The sequence below is a fragment of the Enoplosus armatus genome, chromosome 13 (genome assembly GCF_043641665.1).
Source record: "Enoplosus armatus isolate fEnoArm2 chromosome 13, fEnoArm2.hap1, whole genome shotgun sequence".
Taxonomy (NCBI): domain Eukaryota; kingdom Metazoa; phylum Chordata; class Actinopteri; order Centrarchiformes; family Enoplosidae; genus Enoplosus; species Enoplosus armatus.
The window spans coordinates 10,004,435-10,027,405 of NC_092192.1; the positions used below are offsets into that span (position 1 = coordinate 10,004,435).

Sequence of the window (22,971 nt, forward strand, 5' to 3'; positions counted from 1 at the left end):
CATAGCATTTGATTCACATAACGTTCATATCGCTCAAAACGTTCAGTGTGTCCCTGGATGGAAACATCTGTTTGTTTTATTTCCTCTTATTTGTCATCTGTCTGTATAGTGTGAACAGTGTAAACAGTGTTGTTCTGGTTCTGGTACCTTGAAGAGTGTCACAGAGATGTCGATGTTCTCTGGGACCGGCCACACCACCATGCCCCTGTAGGGGTTCTTGATTCCAGGCTGCCAACTGTGGAGCTGCACAACAAACAACATAGTGAGACTGTGTGTGTGTGTGTGTGTGTGTGTGTGTGTGTGTGTGTGTGTGTGTGTGTTTGTGTGTGTACATTTATAGTGTTTCAGTGGTTTCACCTTTGAGCACATGCGTCTGTTCCTTCTGGTCCACACCACCCTCAACTTGTCTGGTTGCCTACAGAAACATACAAACAAGTGGATCAAAACACAGATCTGACATCTGTCAAAACAAAGAAGCGACATCAGTAACTCAGTGAAAGACACATGGACGACAAACGTTTCCAACTTCATTAAATAACAACGTGTCCAAACAAAGTGGATATTATACAAATGAGACGACACAAGGTCTAACAGAAGGTCTTATGACTGTTGAATGATAATGCCTTGGAGTCAAAGACAAGATGTGTGTGTGAGTGTGTTTATGCAGATGGTTGTAAGCACATGGTATTGATATGTTTCATTTATACAGCGGCTGTTTATCTGTAATCAGGCTACACGATGTATAACCTGTGTGTGTGTGTGTGTGTGTGAGTGTGTGAGTGCGGCTCTTTTATGTGTGTGTTGGTAACATGTGTACATGTGTTTCCATTGTATTTTCTCAGTCCTCTGCAGCACAGGAAGTGAAACTGGAAGCTGCAGAGTTATGTGACCTCGTGTGTGTATTTGACGTGCCTCTTGACAGGAAGAAGGAACCCCCTTCACAAGAAAAGCACTCTTAAAACCTCACAGCCAACTCTAAATAATTTATCTTTACAACCATTTTAACACCTACGGATGTTCTTTAGGATATTAATAGCAGTAGTTTATAGATGCTGAATATTGTCTCAAGTTTCAGTGTATCAGTGTAGTGTATCAAATAGGGCCATGTGAGTGTGTGTGTGTGTGCACATGTGTTTATGTGGTATGTGTGTTAGGGGGTCAGGAGTGGCATCAGAAATAGCCTGACAGGCAGCACAGAGCAGCGGTGATGGAGGGGAGGGACGAGGAAGAAGAAAAGAAAAGAAGAGTATGATCTGAAACACACAAAGACACAACAACATCGTCTGTACCAGTGAGATCACGAACAATGGGCAATGGCAGAGAGCTACGACTGGTCTGACGCAGGCCAACATTAGGGCTGTAACACAGTTTAGCAACATGTCATTACTGTACATTGTGGTTGGTGTTTTTGTTATTTAGCAGACGATTGTTATATTCCACAGCTGACTGGAGGAGCGATAAACAGACAGTAAAAGAGATGAACTTACTCACTAAACCTATCTCATGTTTTTGTCACGTGAAACTCTCCTAGTGTTACAGTGAAAAGAAGTGCTGTTGCCTTTATTTCTTTAATTATGTCTGTGGCACCACACTGTCAACACCACTTTATCATTTTCTGACTTCTGCCCCTCTGTGTTTTTGTTTCTTTTATCCAATAGAGCTCGTGGTGGAGAATAACTTGTTCTTCCAGTCATGCTATCATGTAAATATGACCGTATACACTTCCTGTCTTTAATACAATTTATACATGCAATCACAGATTTTTTTGGCTGCTTGGGGGCCGTGGAAACTGGTTGTGAAGACAGCGTCGTCTTGTTATGTTGATATGACAAGCTTTTTAGCAAATAGTTGCTTGTTTACACATCCAGCAGTCATGGAGCAACATTATCATTCATTTGGAGTCGTGTTTGTGTCCACCTGGCAAATTTAAGCCCACTATTCACTCTCTTTTAGCTCTGTTTGTCTCCACCAACTCCAAAGGGAAATACCTGGCTCTTAATCGCCTAAATTCTCCACTGTTTTCACCAGCTAGTCTCTAACTGTGTCTGTCTGCCATTTGGTGCTGAGCAGGAAGTGTACGTGACGCAGTGAGAGCAGTGACAGTGAACCAAGACAGTAAAGTTGCAGTCCGGACAGCTAAACAATGAGCTGAAACTCGCTATAAAGCTCCGTAAAGCCGAGTGGAGCTGCAGACTCAGGTGATAATTCTCTGTAAGACAACTTTTATTGTCACATTGTTGTTATAAATATAATGATTGCAGCTGCTTTAGATATTTCATAAATACAGTAGGAATACCCCATTACAGTACTACTTTAGCAGAGGAGCCACAGTTGCAGATCATCACATCCAAAGTCTAAATATGCGCCTCAGTAACAAGTCTGTGTGGGTGACAGTCTCTAGCAAAGCCAATGGTCTCAAATCATAGCACTAAATTAGAACAACCCCCCTCAAACACACACACTCACACAACTTGTACACAAACATGTGACTTGTGGGACATTTTAAACCCCCCTCGTGGCCAAGGGTTCATTTCCTGCCTCTGATGTTTGATGTGATCTTTAAGTGTCAGTGACCTCTGACACTGAATACAGAGTTTAATCAGAACTAAAACACCACATGCCTGAAGTAATATGACTGAAACTTGAGATTAATCTTTCCTCACTTCTCCTTCTCTCTGTGGTTCCTGACTTCAGCTTACTGGTGAAGGCTTTTAAACTCTGATTTCATCACATATGGGAGTTGTCCCTCTTTTTGTCCCTTCCCTTCTCAGTGTCCAGACAACACGAGCTCTCTGCTGCTGATCAAACTCTGAAACTTTATTGACGAGAGCCTTCAGTCGTTGCAATCTATGTGTCTTATCATGCTACTGACGAGCCGCTTACACAATTATTCCATCCTTGAATGTAATCTGAACAGATAAGACGGAGCTGAGTTACTAAAGTTTCCTCCAGTAACCTCTCCTCTAATTTGAGCTGTTAAAGGTTCCTCCAGGAACCCCCCAAGCAAGCAAGGTTCCTTGAATATACCCAGAGGTCCTTGAGGACTGACATGTGGGCAAAAGTTTAAAGATACTAGAGAAACTTCCTCTTTATCAGACAATACTGCAATTTATGTTATAAGATTTTCAATATAACAATAAAAAGGTAAACAGGCTCCAGACAGAGTCAATAATGCAAACAAGATTTAGTGATGTTGATATTATTCCCAGTTTTCCCTTTTAAGCTTGACCCAAGAGGCCCGAAGCTGACAATTCTGATTTATTTCATCTGTTCAATGTGCATGTCAGAGCTGAATAATGGTCCACGCTGCATCACCTGGCCACCTCCCAAATGTTTCATAAAACAGGAAATTGCACAAGAGGGGGAAGCCCTACACAGCTTGAGCACTGTTAAGTGATTTGATTGCATCTCTGAAAAGACAACAACAGCGAGACAATCGAGTCTACTGCTGTTATTGAAATATTGATGTTGAATGTAAAACAAAATCTTACTCAGGATGCACCACAGGCACTGCATTTGTATACAATACATTCAGATTAAATATAAGATGACAATAAAACACTCACAACTATTTAGTGTCGTATTGTTTGCATGTCTGCCAATATTGTGACTTACAGAGACTCAAATGTCTCAAATGTTATTCTTAATATCAAATGATTTTAACAGGCAGCATGAGTCTTTAAAGATCAATGATCCTAATGATAGATTGATTACTGATAACTGCCTCTCTGACACACACACACACACACACACACACACACACACACACACACACTTTATCGATAGGCGGGGTCGGGAATCGAACCCGCAGTCACTCCGGAACAGCTGAGGGACGCCCTCACCCTTCTCAGTGTAGCGGAAAGAGCCACAACACGAGAATAAACATAATTGAGTGTTATTACAGCTAATAACATACTGAACCTCGGGGGTGTTTACATCTCAAACAGTGAAAAACTTTCATATGGGACAACAGAGCAGAAAACCTGTTGGAAGTAATATTGTCTCCAAAACTCACCATTTCTTGTTACACTCCAAGACCAGTTCCTGGTAAGAGGCGACAAACTGAAACTTTGAAGCCTTTTTACCAACTCGCTGCAGTCTTTTCCACACCGAAGTCATAACTTCCTCTGGTTAAATGAAAATGAGGAGACAGAAAAAGAAAGAAAGCACACACACACACTCCTCCTCTGCGCAACAATAATCCAACTTTGTCCGCTGTCTCCTTAAAAGGTCTCCTTCTTCTTCTTCTTCTGCTGCTGCTGCTGCTGATGATGATGATGATGAACTTCACACAAGACACAACACGCGCTCATTGGCAATAAGTTGAATCACGCTCAGAAACAAAAAGAGAGAAATGTCGCCGTGTACCGAACAGAGAGAGCCGTGTACCGAACAGAAGTGGCAATTAGGCCGGCATCAAAGAGGAACCAATCCCGCCCTGCTCGCTGTCATTCAGGCGGGCTGTAAAACGCCTGACGTGAAGCTAAAGTTTCAACCAAACAACCGCAGGAGCTCTCATTGACAACTCGTCCCTCGGGCTGTCTGGCAGCGATCCACATGGACGCAGCTCCGCTTAGTCAAGCCTCGCTGTAATAATGTAGGTCCTCGCGAGTGCGTTCCCCCTCCCTCTTTCCGTCAGTGGCAACAGGCAGCGGCAGAGAGACAGGCAGGGAGTGAGACAGGATATGCAAAGAGGTGGTGATGCAGCAGCAGCATGCAAAAGTTTCTATCTCGCTGCTTACAGGCGGTGTGTGCAGGCGCTGAGGTAACAGTCTGCAGTCATACCTGTAGACTTTGATCTTGACTGTCTGTGTCACTGGGAAAGGCTTATCTGACTGTTTCACTTAATCAGCTCTGCAGACTCAGATCTCCTTTTAGGCTACAAGGGTTATAATGAAAGCCCCAAGGCGTGAAATACACACGTTGTTTACTTAAAATTGAGCTCATAGTTAGAACTCAAGTCACTTCCTGTGTTTCACTTGCGTCACCCAGAAAAGTGTGTTTCATCCAGTTAACAGGGGAATAGTTTCCATGGCCAACCGACTCCAGTCAGTGTGTGTGTGTGTGTGTTCAGGCTAGGTCAAGGGATTTTCCTCAGTGAGAGCAGGAGTGTATTTTTAGGTGGGGGGGTAACAGGGATGGATGGATGGACAGAGGCAGCTGTGGTGGAGGAGTGCAGGGCAGCAGCAACTCTCTCATGACTCAGATTTGGTCTAATATTACACTGTGGGTCCAGTACTCAGAGGTGCATTGCTGCTCTCAGTACATGCAGCTTGTATGGCTTCCTTCTCTCAATATACTTCCTTGTAAACAGACCAGACCTCTGTGCAGCTACTTTACACCAAATTTGATGCTTTGAATCTAACTCAGACCTTTGTGTTGTCCCATAAAAGTGTCCTCTCTTGTGTTGTGTTTATTTTTTCAACTTGGGGGGTATTTCCTGATCTCACCGTTCATTGTATTGCAGCCCCCACTAAGACCTTATTGTCCTCCCCAGCTCTCCCTGTTGACATCCACTGCCCTGGCCTCCAGTCTGATGTCTATTTATTTTAATAATCACTCACTGTAGTACACTAACTGTTAGTGTAACTGCGTGGCGTGATAAGAACAGCAATAGTCAATAGAAATGGACGACAAAAAAAAGAAAGAGGCAGATAAAGAAAGATGCAAACAGGTGAGAGGAAAGAAACGCAAGTGTCACAAAAACATGCGCAGTGATGAAGAGATGGAGAGCTAACGGAGAGAGAGACAGAGAGGCAGATAGATTCTAACAATAACCACAACATATGTTGATTATAAATAGAGAGCAGCATGAGACTTTCTACTCGAGCGTCACTCCCCTTCATTCCTGCTCCCTCCACAGCAAATGGTATTCTCCACTCGGCTGCAGCGTGACCTCAGAGGAGGAGGCCTTGTGCTGTAGACAGTGTGTCCCCTGTTGGTCATATTTTGCAACATCATCCTCTGATTACCTTTAATTCACACACAGAAATACTGTACGTTTGTGGTAAACGCTGTAGTTTTATTTTAAGAGTTAGATACAAAAAAAGTATTTTCAGTTGGGGGGATTTATAGATGTCTGGTTTGACAGAATGACAAGCTAAACATAGTTTTTAAAATAATTCCTTCTCATATTTGGGTGAGAAAAATGTGTATACGATGTCAAACGCTCGTAGAAAGAAAGAGAATACAGATTATTGGTTGACAGCACTTCTGCTCTTCAGTCAAGACACTAAATGGCCGTGAATAAAGTGTCATAGGAAAGATTATCCTGCTCGATTTACAGAACATGTCATCATGAATCATCAGGTGTATATTTCAACCCACAACTGCATTCACAGATGTCACAATAATGCTCAGAAATATTCCGCCCAGCTTGATTTCAATGCCAAGCAGACAGCATGTAGTAGCATGTACATTATGCAACGAAGAGCCCATCTGGTCTCACTTGTCTCTGTCTTGATTTTTTTCCTCTGTTAGTTGGCTTCATTTCTGCTGCAACATACAACAGATGGCAAATTCAACACCCAGGGAGTGCAAGTTTAGATGCTAATAAACAGCCAGTAAACAGCCTGTAATACAGAGCCGTTGATTTGCTTTCATGCGATTGGCCCACAGCAAGAAAAACTATAGTGGTAAATATAAAATACATGTGTATTTTTAATTATTTTCAAATTAACTCACCATCGCTCATTTATCTGCCTAAAACAATTTTGGACCCTGTTTAGCTCAAAAACCCTGATACTTTACGTTACCCATTATTATACATTGACATGTAGTGTGTGTGGAGAAAACAAGGTGTATCCAAACACTATAGACAACTGTCAGGGTCCCCTTTAGGTCACTTCATGCTTCTTGAACTAATCAGATTGCTGTCCCGGTGCAAGTGTAACCACGACGAACCAAAGCTGAATTCAACCCGGATATCAAAATGAGAGAAAAAACGTGCAAGTGGACGCATCTGCAAAGGCCACATACGTTGAGTAAAAAAAGAATATAGGCTATTTACTGGACATATTATCTGGACAAGCGATGAATGGCATAAAAACTGTAAATGGAGCCTAAAGGGACAGTAAGAGACATGAACTTTGAGGACTAGTAAAGGTGTCTCCACAGCGAATAGCGGATGGAGCGTATCTTCATCAGGCAGCATGAAAGGAGTCTTTGATCCACTGGTCCCTGGAGTTGCTGCTGAGTGGGGGCAGAGACGAGGACGGGGAAGAAGGAGGCTGTGAGAGAACTCCCGTCACCTCTTCATCTATGTCCTCTACTTCATCCTCCTCCTCCTCCTCCTCCTCAGAGTATCCATTATCAGCACTGAACGAGGCCTCAGACAGAAGCGAGGAGCCCTTGTACTCCTGGATGGCCTCATGGAGAGACCACAGCTGGCTCAGCAGAGACATGTCGAGCTGACGCAGACCGACCTGTTGCACACAAACACAAGATATCTGTTCTGACCATCAAACGTTACACAGCGAATGAGGAAACTTTAGTGTGAAAGTTCATTTTTGACCTTGGAAATAGTAGTTTGACAAAATAATCTTAGCTCGAGGTAACAACTGAGCAACTTCTGAAAACTGAAACTCTATCCACTGAAGAAAACTGTTAGAGGTGTTTCACAGCCTCTCATCATAATAAGTGCTTAAATGCAGATTTGTGTGAAGCAGAAAGGGGCAACTGCACGTTTTCTTTGTACAGAACATTGAATTTGTGTGCTATTCAGACAGACACAGACAGACATGTAGGCAGGATCAGACCACCTTACCATCTCTTTCCGCAGCAGAGCCAGAGCCGCGTCCAGTCCGCCCGGTTTGCTGTAACCGCGCGGCGCGTCCCCGCCGCCCCGGCTGATGTCGGCCTGGATGCGCGCTCTCTTGCTGTGCACCTTCTCGATGTCCCGCCACGACCCGCCGCTGGAGTTCAGGATGCCGTTCAGGCCTTTGGGCAGCGGCGGCAGCCCATCCACCGAGGAGACACCGCCCACCGGACAGTCAGCCGCGCCGGGCCGACTCTCGTTCATCACGACGATGCGCGGCGGACTCAGCAGGAGACGCAGCGCCGCAGTTTCTGCACGGATCTCTCGGGAAAACAGGACATGGATCACTTACAAATGCACGTACAGTCTAACGCCTTATGCTGTCTCACCATCACCCCGAGGTGCTGTTTTCCTTCAGCAGAACAGAGCGATGTCTCAAGTCTTGGAAACCGGCTTTTCAAAGGCAAAAGCAAGTCAATGCATCCCTGTTTTCTGGGTGTGAGAGGGCCCAGCAGAAGCAATGAACTCCGGGTTAATGTCGGGCTTCCCGGCTTTGTTTTGTTTCCTCTCCTTTGTGTGGGAGAGTTCACCGACGGTCCCCAGCTCCGCACGGCAGTGTCCGCGCCACGCCCCGCTACAGTCTGCGTCTGAGGGAAAGGGAGGCTGTCGGTGTCACAACACAAAGAAATCCACTCAGGCTCTCCAACACCGACATGCCAAATAACGCAACGGTTGGCCAGACGGATAAATTAGCAACATTAAAGAAACAATAAATAAACAAATTAATTAATAAAAGCGTCAATAACTTAATTGCCACTGCAAGTTGGCTGCAGTTCTAACTGTAATTCACAGGACACATTTTAAACACAAACGCAATGTACATGTTTATTGGTGCTTAAATTGTACTTGTTTAAATACAGCCTTTTCCAATTAACAAACTTAATGACTTTTTTGCTTTTGGAGCCCTCTTGTGGAAAGAAACAAACTGCAGACCTCCTGAACAGGCAAAGCTTTATTCAGGTACATAATTAGAAAACTTAACTGCCTTGAACAACACTGAAGCTGGCTTTTAATCTAATATGAAGTGCTGTCTATTGACGTATAGTTCAGTTTATTTGCTCTAGATATTTTTCCATGAACAAAGCATTATGAGTCTGACTCCTGGATGTTGCCCTGTCTCATAGAAGCATGACTGAAGCACATGACCATCATCACCATCATGTATCAAATATATTTACAATAAAAACCTCATAACTGCCAGCACACAATCTGACAATCTGTATCATCACAGGGTCTGAGACAACGGAAATCTATCTGAGCGCCAGACTGAACACTAAGTAGTAAAATGCACACTATACCAACAGACTTTACATTTTAACTGCTGACTTACAGTCTTGGAGTATGTTGTGTATCAGCACAGACACGCTTGCTTGTGCAGACACACAGTTGTACAGGCATTTGTGCACTGGGGTTTCAGCTACACCATGTTTTGGATTCTACGGAACAACCAATCAGAAGACAGATGTGTCAATTTGGTGGCCATTTTGAATTAATTAAAGCCAATCAACTATGGAAATACAACAGATTAAGATTAGATTAAGTTTTATTTTAAAATGATTTAATAGCCAGATGTAATTTATACCAACAACGCATGTTCATTTAGAAATGTTCAGCTTTTATCATAACTTACAAATTGACAAAAACAGTCAAACGTTCAAACATCTGTAACATATTATGAAACCATGTAACATGATATTTCTGCCATATCGGTATGTTAACTGAAGAGCAACTTTTGACATTTTAATCCTATTTCAAGTGCAATTTTGAATTCAGCTCTATGCAAGGATTCAGTCAAAGAGAGATGAACCAGAGTCAGTATTCCAGGACAGAGGCAAGTGGAAACAGCGTTCCCGTTAATCCATGGTTTCAACATTTTCCATGATGGTTACTGGCTGAGCTCCTTGAGGCTGCGCAGTGAGCTGGCACAGCTGGCGATGAGGCTGCAGAGCTGGATACTTGACTCCAGGGAGGCCGAACTCTGTAGCTGGGTAGTGGCCCAGCGAAGTTTGGTTAGAACCGCTTCCTCAGCTTCTTGCAACACAGGTCGGAGGGCAGCGATCTGTGGACAAACTGGGGGACGAGTAGGTGCCACGGCTGTGGTAGAGGCAGGAGTTGGAGGAGAAGGGACAGCAGGTGGTAGCAGGGCAGCCCTTCCCCCCGCGGCAGCCCCCTCACAGTGCTCCGGTCTGGGAACTGACACACTTGCCTGACTGCTGCTGGGGACTCCATTGAGTTCAGGGGCCTGGGACGATGCAGGGGACTGGGCTGCAAGCTGTCTCTCTCTCACTTGGGACAATGCTGCCTGAGCATTCAGAGCTGAGAGAGAAACATGGGAACAAGCATAAATAACATTTACAAAAAGCTCAAGGCAAGAAGAGCAACAATGGAGGAGACAGTATAAAGAATAAAATGTGAGATGATGGACCAGAAGACAAGAGATAAGACATAATATATTACTCATGTGCATTAAATGTGAGCGTGTGAGTTGTGTCTACCAGGGTTGTCCTTGTCAACATCAGAGTCCAGCTCCTGACATGAGACACAGTAGTTTTTCTGCTGTTTGTCCTGGAGAAGAATAGTCTGGAAACACAAAACAAACTTATTGCCACACACATGTTACACCACTCCTCCTTTACTACATTATTAAAAAGGCACTTCCACCTTCACTCACCCCACACACATCACAGCACTCTCCCAGCATCTTGTATCCTTTGAGCAGGTAGTCTCCCATCAGCTTGCTGATTTTGTCTTGTCGCTCCCTGCGAGCCTGGATCACCTTCATCTCTGCCTCTGTTGGAGGCTCCCACTCAAAGTCCTTATCATCTGGGGTCAGAAACAAAGAGCTGGTTTAACTGAACCGTATTGCACTTACATAGACACTGTACTGCATTCCACTATTATCCTCACAAAATGCAGTGCTGTTGCTGTGATACTAACGTTAGTCCCCCCTACAGCACTGCTGTAATGTGTGTATATATTGTTTATCGCTGTTAGCACTTAGCTGATTTTATTAACTAGATTTTACAACACTTTTTGTAGAACATTTGTATACAACACTTCGGTCAACGTTATGTTGTTTTTAAGTGTGATTAGCATTGCCGCAGTGTTCTGCTTGGATGTGATAAGCTAGCTAGCAAATCAACCGGGCTAACGTCAGCTAACGGTTACCTATATGGTGGTGACGACGTATCCTAGCAACAATTAAATTACACACGAGAATCATTGCCTACACGTGCCAAAATAGTTCTTCAACGACAATAGAGGTGAATGGGAGAAAAGTCAAAGTTAGCTTGCTTCTAAGCGCATAAGTTCACAAACCTCCATTCAGAGCCATGTTGCCTCAGTGATACACGTTGTGCGTGATGACGTCAGAGGCGTCACGTTTCGTTTCTTCTTCATTGATTTTGCTGGCGGAATACAAACCTACTTTAAGGTGCATGCCGCCACCTTACACACACCGGAGTGTGTAACATCATGACTTAAACATAAAAAACTTTTCAAACAAACCAAAGAGTTCTTTATAAAGAGGTTACGCTCAATCAAATCAACCGTGTTTAATGTCAATATCTAAATAAAGACCTTAAACCTTTTAACTCCCTTCCCATATCTACCACTCTGCCTTTCAATCTTCCCTTTCTACATTGAACCTCTTACAACCCATCAGCACATGCTCAACAGTTTCTTTACAGTTACAAGTTTCACATTTATCTGACTCTTTTTCATGATGTATAAAGTAGAATTTAGTCCTGTGTGTCCTAATCTTAACCTAGAAAAACCTCTATTGCTTCTGGACTTTTGAATTTTATAATGATCTCTATCCTTAGTGTCGTTATTCCAGATTTCCTGCCAAGATGTCATTATTACCCGATGAATTACTGCTTTTGCATCTGATCTCACAAACTACTTTTTAAAATATTATCATTTTTGTTTAATGCATTTTTAGCAAGTTTATCTTCACCCTCATTTCCCCTCTATTCCAACATGATCCATTCCTAAATGTTGTAGAGTCAATAAAATCATATATGCCTCCCTGTAAATAGTCCAGTGGCACTCATAAAACCAAGTAGCCATTTATTTTCTTCTGCCCTCCACACTTATATATAATAATATACTTTTTACACCGGCCTCTACCCTCCCTGTTTCCAGCAATTGTGTGATAATCACTTGTCTTTCTTCAGTATGCTCTACTGACGTTTTATGATAGCAAATTATTATGAAATGATATAATATATCCTTTCCAAAAGTCTTTTTTTAAATTTCTGAATAACGACGATAAAGTCATGTCTCTTATTTGTCAGATGAAAACAATGCAGTCTGGGTTCATTAATGGACCATCATTCATGGCCACATGTGTCTCATTGTGGATATTCTTATGAATATATGATAAGCTGTAGGAATTAGTGTGTGTGGGTGTGAATTACTGTGCCCTTTAATTCATGTAAAGGTTATTTTAATATCATTCCCAGGCTTTATTTGAACATATACTAACAAATTGCACCATAATTACAAAACGTTACCCTGTATTGTGTGGGCAGTAAAATTAAGTGATAACCAGACAAGTGAATGAGAGCAGTGTTGCCACTAACATCCTACTAAAAGCTGTCCTTTCAGCACAATGTGCTGGTCCATTAATGAAAACACCACAACAATTCTGTTTTTACAATCATTTATTGTAATTTGGGTTTTCTGACTTGACGTCAAAAACATCATCTGGTACATTTCACAGAAAGAAAAAAAAAGTGCCATTCAAAGTAATAGATGAGTGTATCACTGTAGTCCAAAGCACAGTGGTTTTTATGGGCTTCAAAGTGATTTCCTATGTTCCCCCACTCATACACTGAAGGGTGGCGACATTTTGTACATGTATGTGTGTGGTTCTACAAGTCTTTGGTCTCTAAACTTTGGGTACTATCTTGCAATCTAAATACTCCCTTCTACAGATAAATGACATTGATCAAACAACAAAAAACAAGAAAGACAAAAGCTGTGAGGGGACTGATGTTACATCTGCACGTGTATCCCTGGTGTGTTGAAAAGCTCATTCTCTTCAGTTGTTCGGTTATTGTTATTTGGTTTCATTACACCAGTCGCATCTTTCTTCTTGTTTGCTTTTGTGTCACTTCCCCTCGTCTTCCTGTCTTTCTGTGGGTTTCCTCTCAACGTCCAGGGTAACATCCTCTCTGGAAAGAAGCAAACACAAAGAGACGTTTACAACACATAAAGCGTGTGTACATCACCCGAAATTCTTTCAACATTATGCTGTATAAGACATCACAATAGAGCAGACTTTACTGAACTATGTACATGTGTATGAACCTCACCTTGACTATGGGGGAGTTTTCTTTCAAGACACTGTAAGAGAAGAACATTAAATACATATATATTAATAAAAAAAAGGCTGAATATTATCACCTTATGACAAAATACCTAAAACAAATGTCTGAATTGCACTCGGTACTTGCTAACTTGTACAATAAATCTCAACCATGTGATTTCTAGGCACCAAAAATAATGTGAGTGTACTTACGCTGATGTGCAGTCTTTACTCTGCTGAATTTGGAAAGGAGGTTGATGTGGAAGAAGAAAATAGTAGCATAATAAATCATTAGAAAAGGCAGAATATAAATTGTGAGGCGCACTGATATCAGTGAGATAGTGTAGAGACAAATTGGACACTTGATTGTGCGTGTTACCTTCAGGCTTGGCGTGCATGAGCGACAATGGCAGCTCCACTGTGACATCACTTAAGAGAAAACAAACCAACCAATCAGAATAATTCAGGTGATTGGTGATCACTGCTAATTGGCTGTATAGGCTATGATATGATCATAAATAAACCCCCCCCCACTCACCTGGCAGTGAGGCCGCCCAGCAGGCTACATGAAGACAAGACGGACATTGTAAGTTTTTTAGTTAATTAAATTTTTTAAATTTTAATTAAGTTTCCTTGCTTAAACAGGAACAGATACTTACCCTCCTCCGGCTACCATGAGGTTAATTTTAATCTTGTAAGAAACCAGGATTCCCAACACCTCCTTTTCTACACCCTGTCGCAGCCTGTAGAGAAGAGGAATTACAAGGATTTGAGGGATTAGAAGGTTTAATTCATTAACCTTACATTCCTTTTAAAAACTATTATAAGACATTATGGACACAGAGTGACATGAAAGAAAAGCTATTGTGAATGTAAAACTACAGATTGAATGCATCGCATGCAAAGCTGTCAGAAACGAGAACTGCTTTGGTCTTAGCTCAAGTTCCTGATTGTATGAAGTTTGTTGAAATAATCAAATGAACTACATGTAAATCCTACTTTAGTCCCGTTTGCTGCTGTTTGTGCACTTACATAGTGGTGGAGGCCAAGTTGGTGTCCTCATCCTTCAGTCGTCCGTCCAGCGACAGACCCCTCTTCTCCTTGTTTTCAGACAGCAGGGGTGTGATGCTCAGAGTATTCTCGTAGGTGCCATTGGGCTCCACTGTCTCTCTGTGGAGGATAAAACACAAGCAAAATCAAACATAAACATACTGCATGCTTGATATTTACTCAGTACTTTACTAATTTTTCTGTCCACGTACCCAAACTCCTGGTTAAGAACCATCTTGGTGTATTTGTCTGCTGAGTAGAGGACAATGTCTGTGGTTTGTTCCACTGTGAGGGAGATGGAGGCAGAAATAAAGAAAGAGAGAGTGAGACTAAATAATTGTGTTGTGCTCTCAGTAACAGTTGTTTTAAATCTATATAAAAGCATTTCTGTTATCAGAGGTACCCACCGGTGATTTTGAATTTCTTGACTGTTTTGTTGCTCTCATTGTTGATTTTGATTTTGATTGGGATCACCTCGCCGTGGAGGTAGAGCTGTGGTCAAAACCAGGAAACGACCAGTTAATGGTGGGGAATGAAAACTACAGTCTGCAGTCAAACTCGCTCTGACAAACATTTAGGATAGCAGAGAAATGTAGTTAAAAAAACATTTTCAATAATGAAGTTTTGCTACTGTACATCTTTGTCCATTGAGGCTTCTAGATGAACGGGCTTGTCGGACATCATGAAGCTTTTGCAGAGTTCGGCCTTGGGCCCGCTGCCAATCTGAGAGGGGGCGTACTGGATTTTACGGATGATAAGGCGAGCAGTGTCCCTGTTGGGCAGAATGAGCAGATAGAGTAGAGAATATGTCAGTCAGACAGAACAGGAAGGCCAACAGCGGAAAGATGAAATCGCACTCACTTCTTTTCAATCTTCTCGTCAGGGTTGCTCTTTTCCTTGGCAAGGTAAGTTTTGATCTCAAAGTCGACACCACAAGCCTGCAGATAAAACATTAGCAGCTTTAACAATGAACAGTGGCAACAATGAACACACTTGCTTGCACACTGAAGGCATGGGGATACGGAGAGGGGAATGGTGTCTGAAGATCAGCATGAGGTTTACCTTCCCCTTGTCATCTGGCCCAGGCTGCAGAGAGACTGAGCATGGCAGGTTGTTGGGGATCTAGAGAGACAAAGAAGAACATTTACAACTAAACGGAAGAGTTGTTTTTATCTGCTTATATAAAACTAAATAAAGCATCTTTTAAGAGATTGCATTCAAACCACTAAAAAGGAGTTCAGACTTGTTTATTAACCTTTTCTGGCAAAAAGCCTCAGTTTTAGGTCCCAAAATTCTTATGACTTAAAAAAAATCGTCAAGTTGTCATGTGAATGCTTGAAGTGGATTATATAGAAACAGTGACCTATTTCACACCAATTTAATTCCCCTTTAAAAGAAGAATATATCAGACAAGCAGTTTAAGTAATCTGCTGTGAACCTCTCTGTATATCAAGCAACTTTATGGGGTCAAGTTTGAGCTTTTTAACAGTCAGTATCAGAAGGGTACAACATAATATTCCATAGAAATGTTTTGTCTTATTTGGTGAAATAATAACAATAAAACGTAAAAATGTTTTTAAGCTTGTATCTGGACATGTTGCCATACTTCGAAACTGAAAGCGTGTGCGTTGTCTCCAGCCTTCTTGAGCAGGGTCTCGTGCATGGCGCTCAGGGTGGGCTTGTGGCTCTCGGGGTAGATCTGGACGTGCTGGATCCAGATGTCCTTCCTGAAGCACAGGCCCATCACATCCAAGTCATCGCTGCCATAACGGAAGGCACACGCCAGCTGCACAAACACTGTGAACACATAACAGCAGATTCATTACTTCACTGTGAGCTCTTACGTCTCCAAATGACTCGACTCAGCTTTGAAAATGTGACTGAAAACATGGAACTTTTTATGATTTATAAATTTACCTTTTCTGTCTCCAAAATCAGCTGGGTCCAGCTTTACAACACCATCTGTAAAGGTAACATAGCAGACAGTATTATATTTACCATCCTCACTACGCAGCTGCACACACACACACACACACACACACACACTGAAGAAGGAACGTACCAACTTGATCCACTTGGGACACGTGGTCCACATAGTCTCTCTTTCCCAGGTAGAGGGTCAGCTGTCAGACAGGAGAAACGGAAAATAGTTGAGTGCTTCAGACCCTGTTGACACTAAATCTGTATCCAAGTATGTGTCACTGATTTTTCACTGACACACACATCTGTCACCACACAAATCAAAACAAGAGAAGAACTCAAGACAAATCAACAAATGTAGACTTACCCCTCCGTTTCCACTGGTCTTCTTGAAAACCCTGAAAAAAGGAAGAGAAACGCCACTTTAAGACTATTTGTGTCTGATTTGTGAGCCCTTATCCTGTCCCAAGAGAAAAAATATATATTTCCTTTCACTCTTTGCTTCCTAAATGTCTCCCTTTACCATCCTTCTGCAACATAAATCACTTCTCCAAACAGTCAGAAGCGAAGACACTAAGTTTTATATGTGAAAAGTTGAATATAGTTGCAGAACTATACATTTGTAATAGTGTAGCAACCATAGTAAGTGGCTTGTGAATGTAAATAAGAGTGCATCCAGAGTTACTGTCTGGATTAACCAGATAAAATAATGATTCGTTTTAGACTCTGGAGGTAAAGTAGGTTCCTTTACAAACAGCAGAAGGGCCAGTAATCCCTTATTCCCTTTTATCCAGTTAGGAGCAGCTAAGTGTGGAGCCGCTTTACCTCATCGTGCCCGGATTGAAAGGCTGGCCCAGGTGAGGGAGCTACAAATTATGAGGCAGGGTTCCCAAATAGCTCATTATCCGTGTTACTGTCTGAGAGCACATTTGAACCAACGCCGACTAAACCCTCACAAACCTGAAATAAATACTAGTAAAACTACTTGTCACTTTTAGGAGTTGGCTGACCCCATGCAACTCTAAGGTAGTACAGTTTTAAAAGTGATTACAGGTTTTAATGTCAGCGTTTCAGCTCTTTTCAGTTATTTTTAGCAAAAAGGACTAATCTCTCCAATAATGATAACCGGTGATTATTATTTTTGTGAGGCTGCATTGTGAATAGCTGCATAATAAGGCCTCTTTATCTTTTCTTGAGCTTTGATTTGTCAGTTCCTGAGCAGAATTCAGGTTGAAGTAAGAGAGGTACTTTTGGGGGACAGAAAGGAAATTAAAAAAGTAAACAACACTTACTTTGCCATCTCTGGAGGATCTGTAGGAGTGTTCTGTCGGAGGAAAAGAAAAAAGAAGACTTCGGGTTATTAGGAGGTCACAGTATCGGTCAGATGTTGGATTAAGACATTGATCCTTCACCAACTGTCAGCTCAGCCGGAGTGATGTTTTGTTTTGAAGGCACTGAAGGTTAATCCTGTGCGATAAGATTACACCATCAGTGTTAGGGCTCCTGGGCTGTTATCCTTTATTCTGTACCTACTAACTGGCCCCCGTCCGACAGCCTTGCACCAAACATTGGGCCAGATTTACATGGCACACACACGATTATGTCACATTGTGTTCCCCTCAAACGTAACAGCAGTGCCAAAGCTGCTGCCTGTGTGTGACTATTCAAGGACAGTTAAATGGATAAAAGCCATTCAGTAATTTGCTGCAGTATTCCTGGACTTAATGAGACACTAAGTCCTAACAGTAGCCCTCTATAGCTCTGTAATAAGGATTATTACAGAAAGGTCAAGCGATCTGTAAGCATTTGTTTAATTGGTGTTCATTAAATATTTGCCATGAAAAGGGTTTTGCTAATTTCTTAATTTACTCTCAGGTGTCACCTGCTGCCCCGAGACTGTTTGGTCTCATTCACTTGTGACTTCTACAAAAGATTTACAATGAAAAGCTTTGTAACTTATTAAGTGAACGCTTAATTGTTATTTTTTTCCATTACATATAGTTGTCCTGCCTCAACTTGAAGCCAAATTGAACATTGTGCAGAAAAAAAACAGCTCTGTGTGAATGTAACTGGAAAACTGTTTAGTAAATGTTTCCAAAGGTTAGTGACTGTGTTTATAAAATTAGGTATCTGGGTACTGAAGCAATCAGTCAATCAACCATCCTAGGATTGGGGATCACAAAGTCAGGGCAGAATGAATACAGAGTATAGCTAAAAGATAAAAAGGTGTTTTCCTCATGTTTCCTCTGGATTGACCTGTTTTGAAACTTTTAGGCGTTGAGGCTGCTGTGGTGAGTAACTGCAACTGTTTAGTCCAGAAGGAATCCAAACCAACTGTGTGGATCCATGAACAAGGACTGTTTGTGCATTTCAGGACCACGGAGAGGTACAGCACAGGTGCATTCCTCACTTGATTGGCTAATTGATGTGAAATATATATATATACACACACACACACACACACCGTGACTGCTTGGCAGCTAATCTAAATATTCATGAACTAAATCATCATTTCTTGGATTCTTGCAACCACTTTGCTGAAACTATCAAGTACTATGATATTCAACACTTAATATATATATTATATTTTACATTTAACACAGTGATGGATCAATGTTCTGTTATTATTATTGCTCAAATTAGCACAATTAATGCTGCTTATTGGCTGCCGATAATCGATCAAATAGTGAACTTGATGTCACATCTCTCCATTAAGTGAGCTGAGGGACTGTGTCTTGTATCAGTATTTCACACTGTGAAAACCACAGAAAACTAAATATTAATCATTAGCATTGTTTATTAATTAAACTAATATCTGCCTGCACTTGTCTGTACAGCTTAACAAGAGGAATTCTGGGAGATCAGCACATTCAGCTGCAAACCATCAATAATTTAGGCTGCTTTAATCTACTGCAGCTGTACTTTGACCCCTTATGGTCAGCCTGGTACATTGCCACGAGTATTAAGCATGAAGTATGCATCACTCATCTTTCTCATAAACATGTCATGTTGTAGAAATGTTTTGCAACTCCCATTTAGAGAAATTGCAGGCTTTAAAATGACCTGTAAAAGACTGTACCGTGTAATTAAACAAGGATGACTACTACTATTCCCACTTAACTCCAAGGTGTAACATCGTAACATAACGCTCTGATTTCAGCTTAAAGTTTCTGGCACAAACATGTATATTATAATAATTGATTGAAGTATGAGCTTATGTAGTTTTACCCCTCATCAGCTATTAAAAACATAAAATCATGCATCTTTCTCCAAGTGAAAGTTAGCAGCTGTATTTCATCATTGGTATCACCACTATATTCATCCATCTTTCCATCCATGCATGAAGATGAAGAAGTCTTACCTCTTCTCAGTTGTCTGGGAGCTTGGTAGAGTGTGTCAGTGGAGAGTGCAGTCCTCAACAGTCCCCAGTCCCTTTTTATACGTGCAGCCTCTGTCTGCGCATCACTTGGGCTTAACCAGTTCATTATTGTTGTGGTTGCCTGCTTCATAATCCAGTTAAGCAATCAGCGAATAGCTTTTTTTGGACTACAAAGGGTTTAATAATACCAGCCAGTTAAATCACAGGGACAGACATACAACCACACAGTCGCCACATGGCTGTGGTAGTAGTAGGCCGATAATCCTCTCTCGCAAAAACCAAGCAATCAAGTCTCCTTTAATTCAGAATAAATCAGGGTCACAAAGTTTTAGGCCTTTTTTTAAAATCAGGGTTACTTTCTCTGAGAGGGCTCATTGTGAATGTATTTGTCAAAAAGGCCAGGATGTGTCATTACATGAGGTTTGCTGTTGGTTGACTTGTGTTTAATAATAGCCTTTAGCCTGCTATTATTAGCCTGATCTATCTGTGAGCTTTAAACAAAGAGTGTTGTTAATTGAGGACGAGCTTCTAAAGAATCATTCCTTATTGCTTGTTATACTTTCTCAGTGTTGCCCATGAAGGCTCACAGAGGCAAAGGTTAAAAACTAGCAAACTTAAGACACATTTCTCCCACCAACAGGTGAGAAAAGGACATGTATTTGGTCAAAGAGACAAAAGTAAACAAAAGCTTAACTTGAACTTCCTTTAAGTTAAAGAATATTAAGAATATTTATTTCAAGTAACCGATAAATCTGATGGACTATTTGAAATAAACTGTTTAACAATATTATAAAATAAAGTACAGTACAGTACAGTACAGTAAAAATAAAGGGGCTATAATATTTTTAGGTGTGGAGATTCTCAGGATTCCAGTCTGTCTGATCTCAGAAGATTAAGGACTCCTAGTCCCATTACGCCGTGGATGATGGGAGCATCGACGGCAACGTCAGAGTAAGCTGTCTTATTCAACAGCGTCTCAGTAACGTGCCAGAGATTAGGCAGAATCACCAGAGTCCCTTTTGACCTGTGAAACCCCTCGAATCCTTCAACAGGTCCGTTATAACAAGCTCATGTTGAAAGTTCAAATCTGCAAAATGTAACTTTAAATCCCAGTCAAGATAACCAAGTTTACTCAGATACCAAATCTGACTGTTTCCCAACTGATATTTATATAAATAGTTTAGTGCTGAATATTTTATTCAACTTCGAAGAAACAGCACATAAGGGCCAGGTTAAGGGGATTGTTGACAATAAAATGGTTCAGATAGTTGAATATTCTTTACTAGAATGGCAGATTAGCACACCATTACTATTATAATTTAGAGACCACTACATGATCACTTTTAAAAAGATAATTTAAGGTCATTCTTATGCATTATTACAATCTGGCTAAAGGGGAGATAATGTGACAAAAGGAATTAGTTGTTATCCAGCCAGCAGGGTGACCTCCAGGCCACCACCACGCCCCACAAGGCAAAGGGTCACTGTAAGATCCTTGGCTTAGCTGAGGTGTTAGTTCACTCAAATCAAAATATCGAGGCTGTGCAGGTGAAGGGGTTATGTGATAGCTTTATCATTGCTCAGGTTGTTTTAATTTGACTGATGCTTTATTTTTCCAATGGGAAACTAAAGCTTCAAGTGGAAGAGGTTATTCAACTAAGCATTTCCATGGTTGTATAAACTTTGCAACGTCGTGCTTAACCTCGCCTATATCTGGGAAAGTTAAACGTATGTAGTAGGCTCAGGTTTTATTAGAAAAGGTCACATTGCCTCCATACTAATCACTGTTTCGTCTGCCGTGCAGTTTGCTTCCAGGAAAAGTGTGGCTTCCCTGGCATTCAGCCTTTTGATCACCAACCTAAACACAACGTGACAGTGTGATTCCCTCTGAGGCGGATCTCCCAGTTGAACACATGACCGAGTGACAATCACACTCCTTTTTAAACAACAACAATGAAAAGAGAGGGGGACAGATTTTAGCCTTTGATACACACAGAATGAAATACAAATAGTGGCAATACATGTGTAAAACCCACAGTGTTGGCTGTATTAGTTTGCTTTGACTGAAACTGATATTAGGGGAGAAAAGAAGAAGAAGAAGACGGATAACAGAAAGAGACAAAAACAAACAAACATTGAACTGTAATGTAATAGATGTTGAACTTTATCTAAATAACTAATTGGGTTGAAAAGGGCAGTGAGTTAGAGAGAGTGAGACTACTTACTGAAATAGCCCACACATAAATATTGTTGTGGTTCACTCAGGTTGAAATGCAGAGTATTAACATGGATGTATTCTTTTCTTTAAAAAAAACAAAAAAAACATTATTTTCCTATATCAATTTAAACATTCAAGCATTCTCAATGTGTGGGTGGCTGAGCCTTTTTAAGACCAAACAATGGAGGCCAAACACACTAATAAGTGTCTCGTGAGGAGTGTCAGCCAAAGGGCACAACCAGCGTTATCAGTTACCTATGGATTAGTGCAGAGTGAGATGAGACGATGCACGTCAATATGATGGTGAGGTCCATGACGTGAAGCTAGGTGAGTATAGATGTACGTAAACAAGACAACATCACATTGTCACAGTACTTCCTGTGTGTTTAGTTCCGTCATTTATGTTTCATGTTTCCCGTTTTATTTTGTTACTTTACTCTCCTCTCCTCCTCTACTTCACTTCCTGCCTTTTTGTGTTTCCCTCCTGTGTGATTGTCTTCACCTGCCCTGATTAGTTTCTGCTGCCCCTCCTTATCCCCACCTGGTTTCTGTATTTAGTCTGTGTGTTTCCCTCTCTTCTGTTTCCTGTTCTACCCATGTTACTGGTGTTTTGGACTTACTTTCGGACAGTTTATTGGATTGGATTCATTATTAACTTATCTTGGGGCCTTGAACTTGAAGATGGCCTTAATTATTTTAGTGTGTGCTCATGTGGTCCATATTCCCAAAGTTGTGTTTAAAGACCCTGAATTTATTTTCTCAATCAGCTTCCTGTGAGTGACGGGGTCCTACATGAACACTTTGGTTGTTACACTTGTTTCTTTTCTTCTTCTTTTTTTTTTTTTGTCTGTGCTCTTCTCACTGGATGTAAGTGGGCGGGTCTCAGCTGGAAAAATGTGATGTCGCCTACTTCCAAGCACCAATCACAATTTAGCAACACATGAATCAGAATGTGATGCTGTTACTGTGACATCAAATCTTATAAAACCGCCCACACAGTCCTGATCAAGCAGATTAGTCAAGTTAAAATTGATTGTTGCTTATATAGTCATGTCTAGTGTCAAGTTTTCAGGGGCTTTAATCAAGTTACCCCAAGCTAGTTTACACACATAAAACCTGGTTCCAAGTAGTTTTAATCCAGGGTGCTGGTCTCTAAGCATAATAATGAATCTGTTTTTATAGTATGCTGTCTGTATTTGATGGGAACCTGGAGGTGACAGGTTATACTTAATGGGCACAGAGTGGGAGGTGAGTGGGGCCTTCTCAATGGGCCC

At 41.4% G+C, this 22,971-nt stretch overlaps 4 protein-coding genes across 5 annotated transcripts in view; all 4 read right to left on the reverse strand.

Moving 5' to 3' along the window:
* Nucleotides 1–4,119, reverse strand: part of ehbp1l1b (EH domain binding protein 1-like 1b) — a 28,530-nt gene extending 24,411 nt beyond the window's left edge. Inside the window, exons 1-3 of the mRNA XM_070917628.1 lie at nt 4,016–4,119; nt 358–415; nt 148–243 (exon numbers count right to left, since the gene is read on the reverse strand). Coding sequence (XP_070773729.1) covers nt 148–243; nt 358–415; nt 4,016–4,119 — 258 coding nt within the window. The remainder of the gene's footprint in view (nt 1–147; nt 244–357; nt 416–4,015) is intronic.
* A 3,023-nt stretch (nt 4,120–7,142) lies between these two features.
* On the reverse strand, nt 7,143–8,223 carry fam89b (family with sequence similarity 89 member B). The gene is made up of 2 exons (XM_070917630.1): nt 7,766–8,223; nt 7,143–7,424 (listed from the first exon to the last, which is right to left on the reverse strand). Exons 1-2 carry the CDS (start codon nt 8,018–8,020, stop codon nt 7,143–7,145), a joined length of 537 nt encoding a protein of 178 aa, XP_070773731.1. The 5' UTR covers nt 8,021–8,223.
* Nucleotides 8,224–9,386: 1,163 nt separating this feature from the next.
* Nucleotides 9,387–11,166, reverse strand: znrd2 (zinc ribbon domain containing 2). Of its 2 annotated transcripts, XM_070917916.1 has the most exons (5): nt 11,135–11,166; nt 10,488–10,639; nt 10,312–10,396; nt 9,896–10,132; nt 9,387–9,847 (listed from the first exon to the last, which is right to left on the reverse strand). In XM_070917916.1, the coding sequence occupies exons 1-5, from the start codon at nt 11,148–11,150 to the stop codon at nt 9,702–9,704; spliced, it is 636 nt and encodes a 211-aa protein (XP_070774017.1). In that variant the 5' UTR covers nt 11,151–11,166; the 3' UTR covers nt 9,387–9,701. The 2 variants fall into 2 exon arrangements, with proteins under 2 accessions (XP_070774017.1, XP_070774016.1); XM_070917915.1 differs by having other exon boundaries at nt 9,387–10,132.
* A 1,988-nt stretch (nt 11,167–13,154) lies between these two features.
* Nucleotides 13,155–21,317, reverse strand: arr3a (arrestin 3a, retinal (X-arrestin)). The gene is made up of 16 exons (XM_070916875.1): nt 21,307–21,317; nt 16,468–16,498; nt 16,243–16,303; nt 16,098–16,142; nt 15,787–15,977; nt 15,243–15,302; nt 15,042–15,118; nt 14,817–14,952; nt 14,588–14,672; nt 14,393–14,465; nt 14,163–14,300; nt 13,790–13,873; nt 13,669–13,692; nt 13,510–13,559; nt 13,344–13,363; nt 13,155–13,168 (listed from the first exon to the last, which is right to left on the reverse strand). Exons 1-15 carry the CDS (start codon nt 21,315–21,317, stop codon nt 13,359–13,361), a joined length of 1,071 nt encoding a protein of 356 aa, XP_070772976.1. The 3' UTR covers nt 13,155–13,168; nt 13,344–13,358.
* Nucleotides 21,318–22,971: the final 1,654 nt, after the last annotated feature.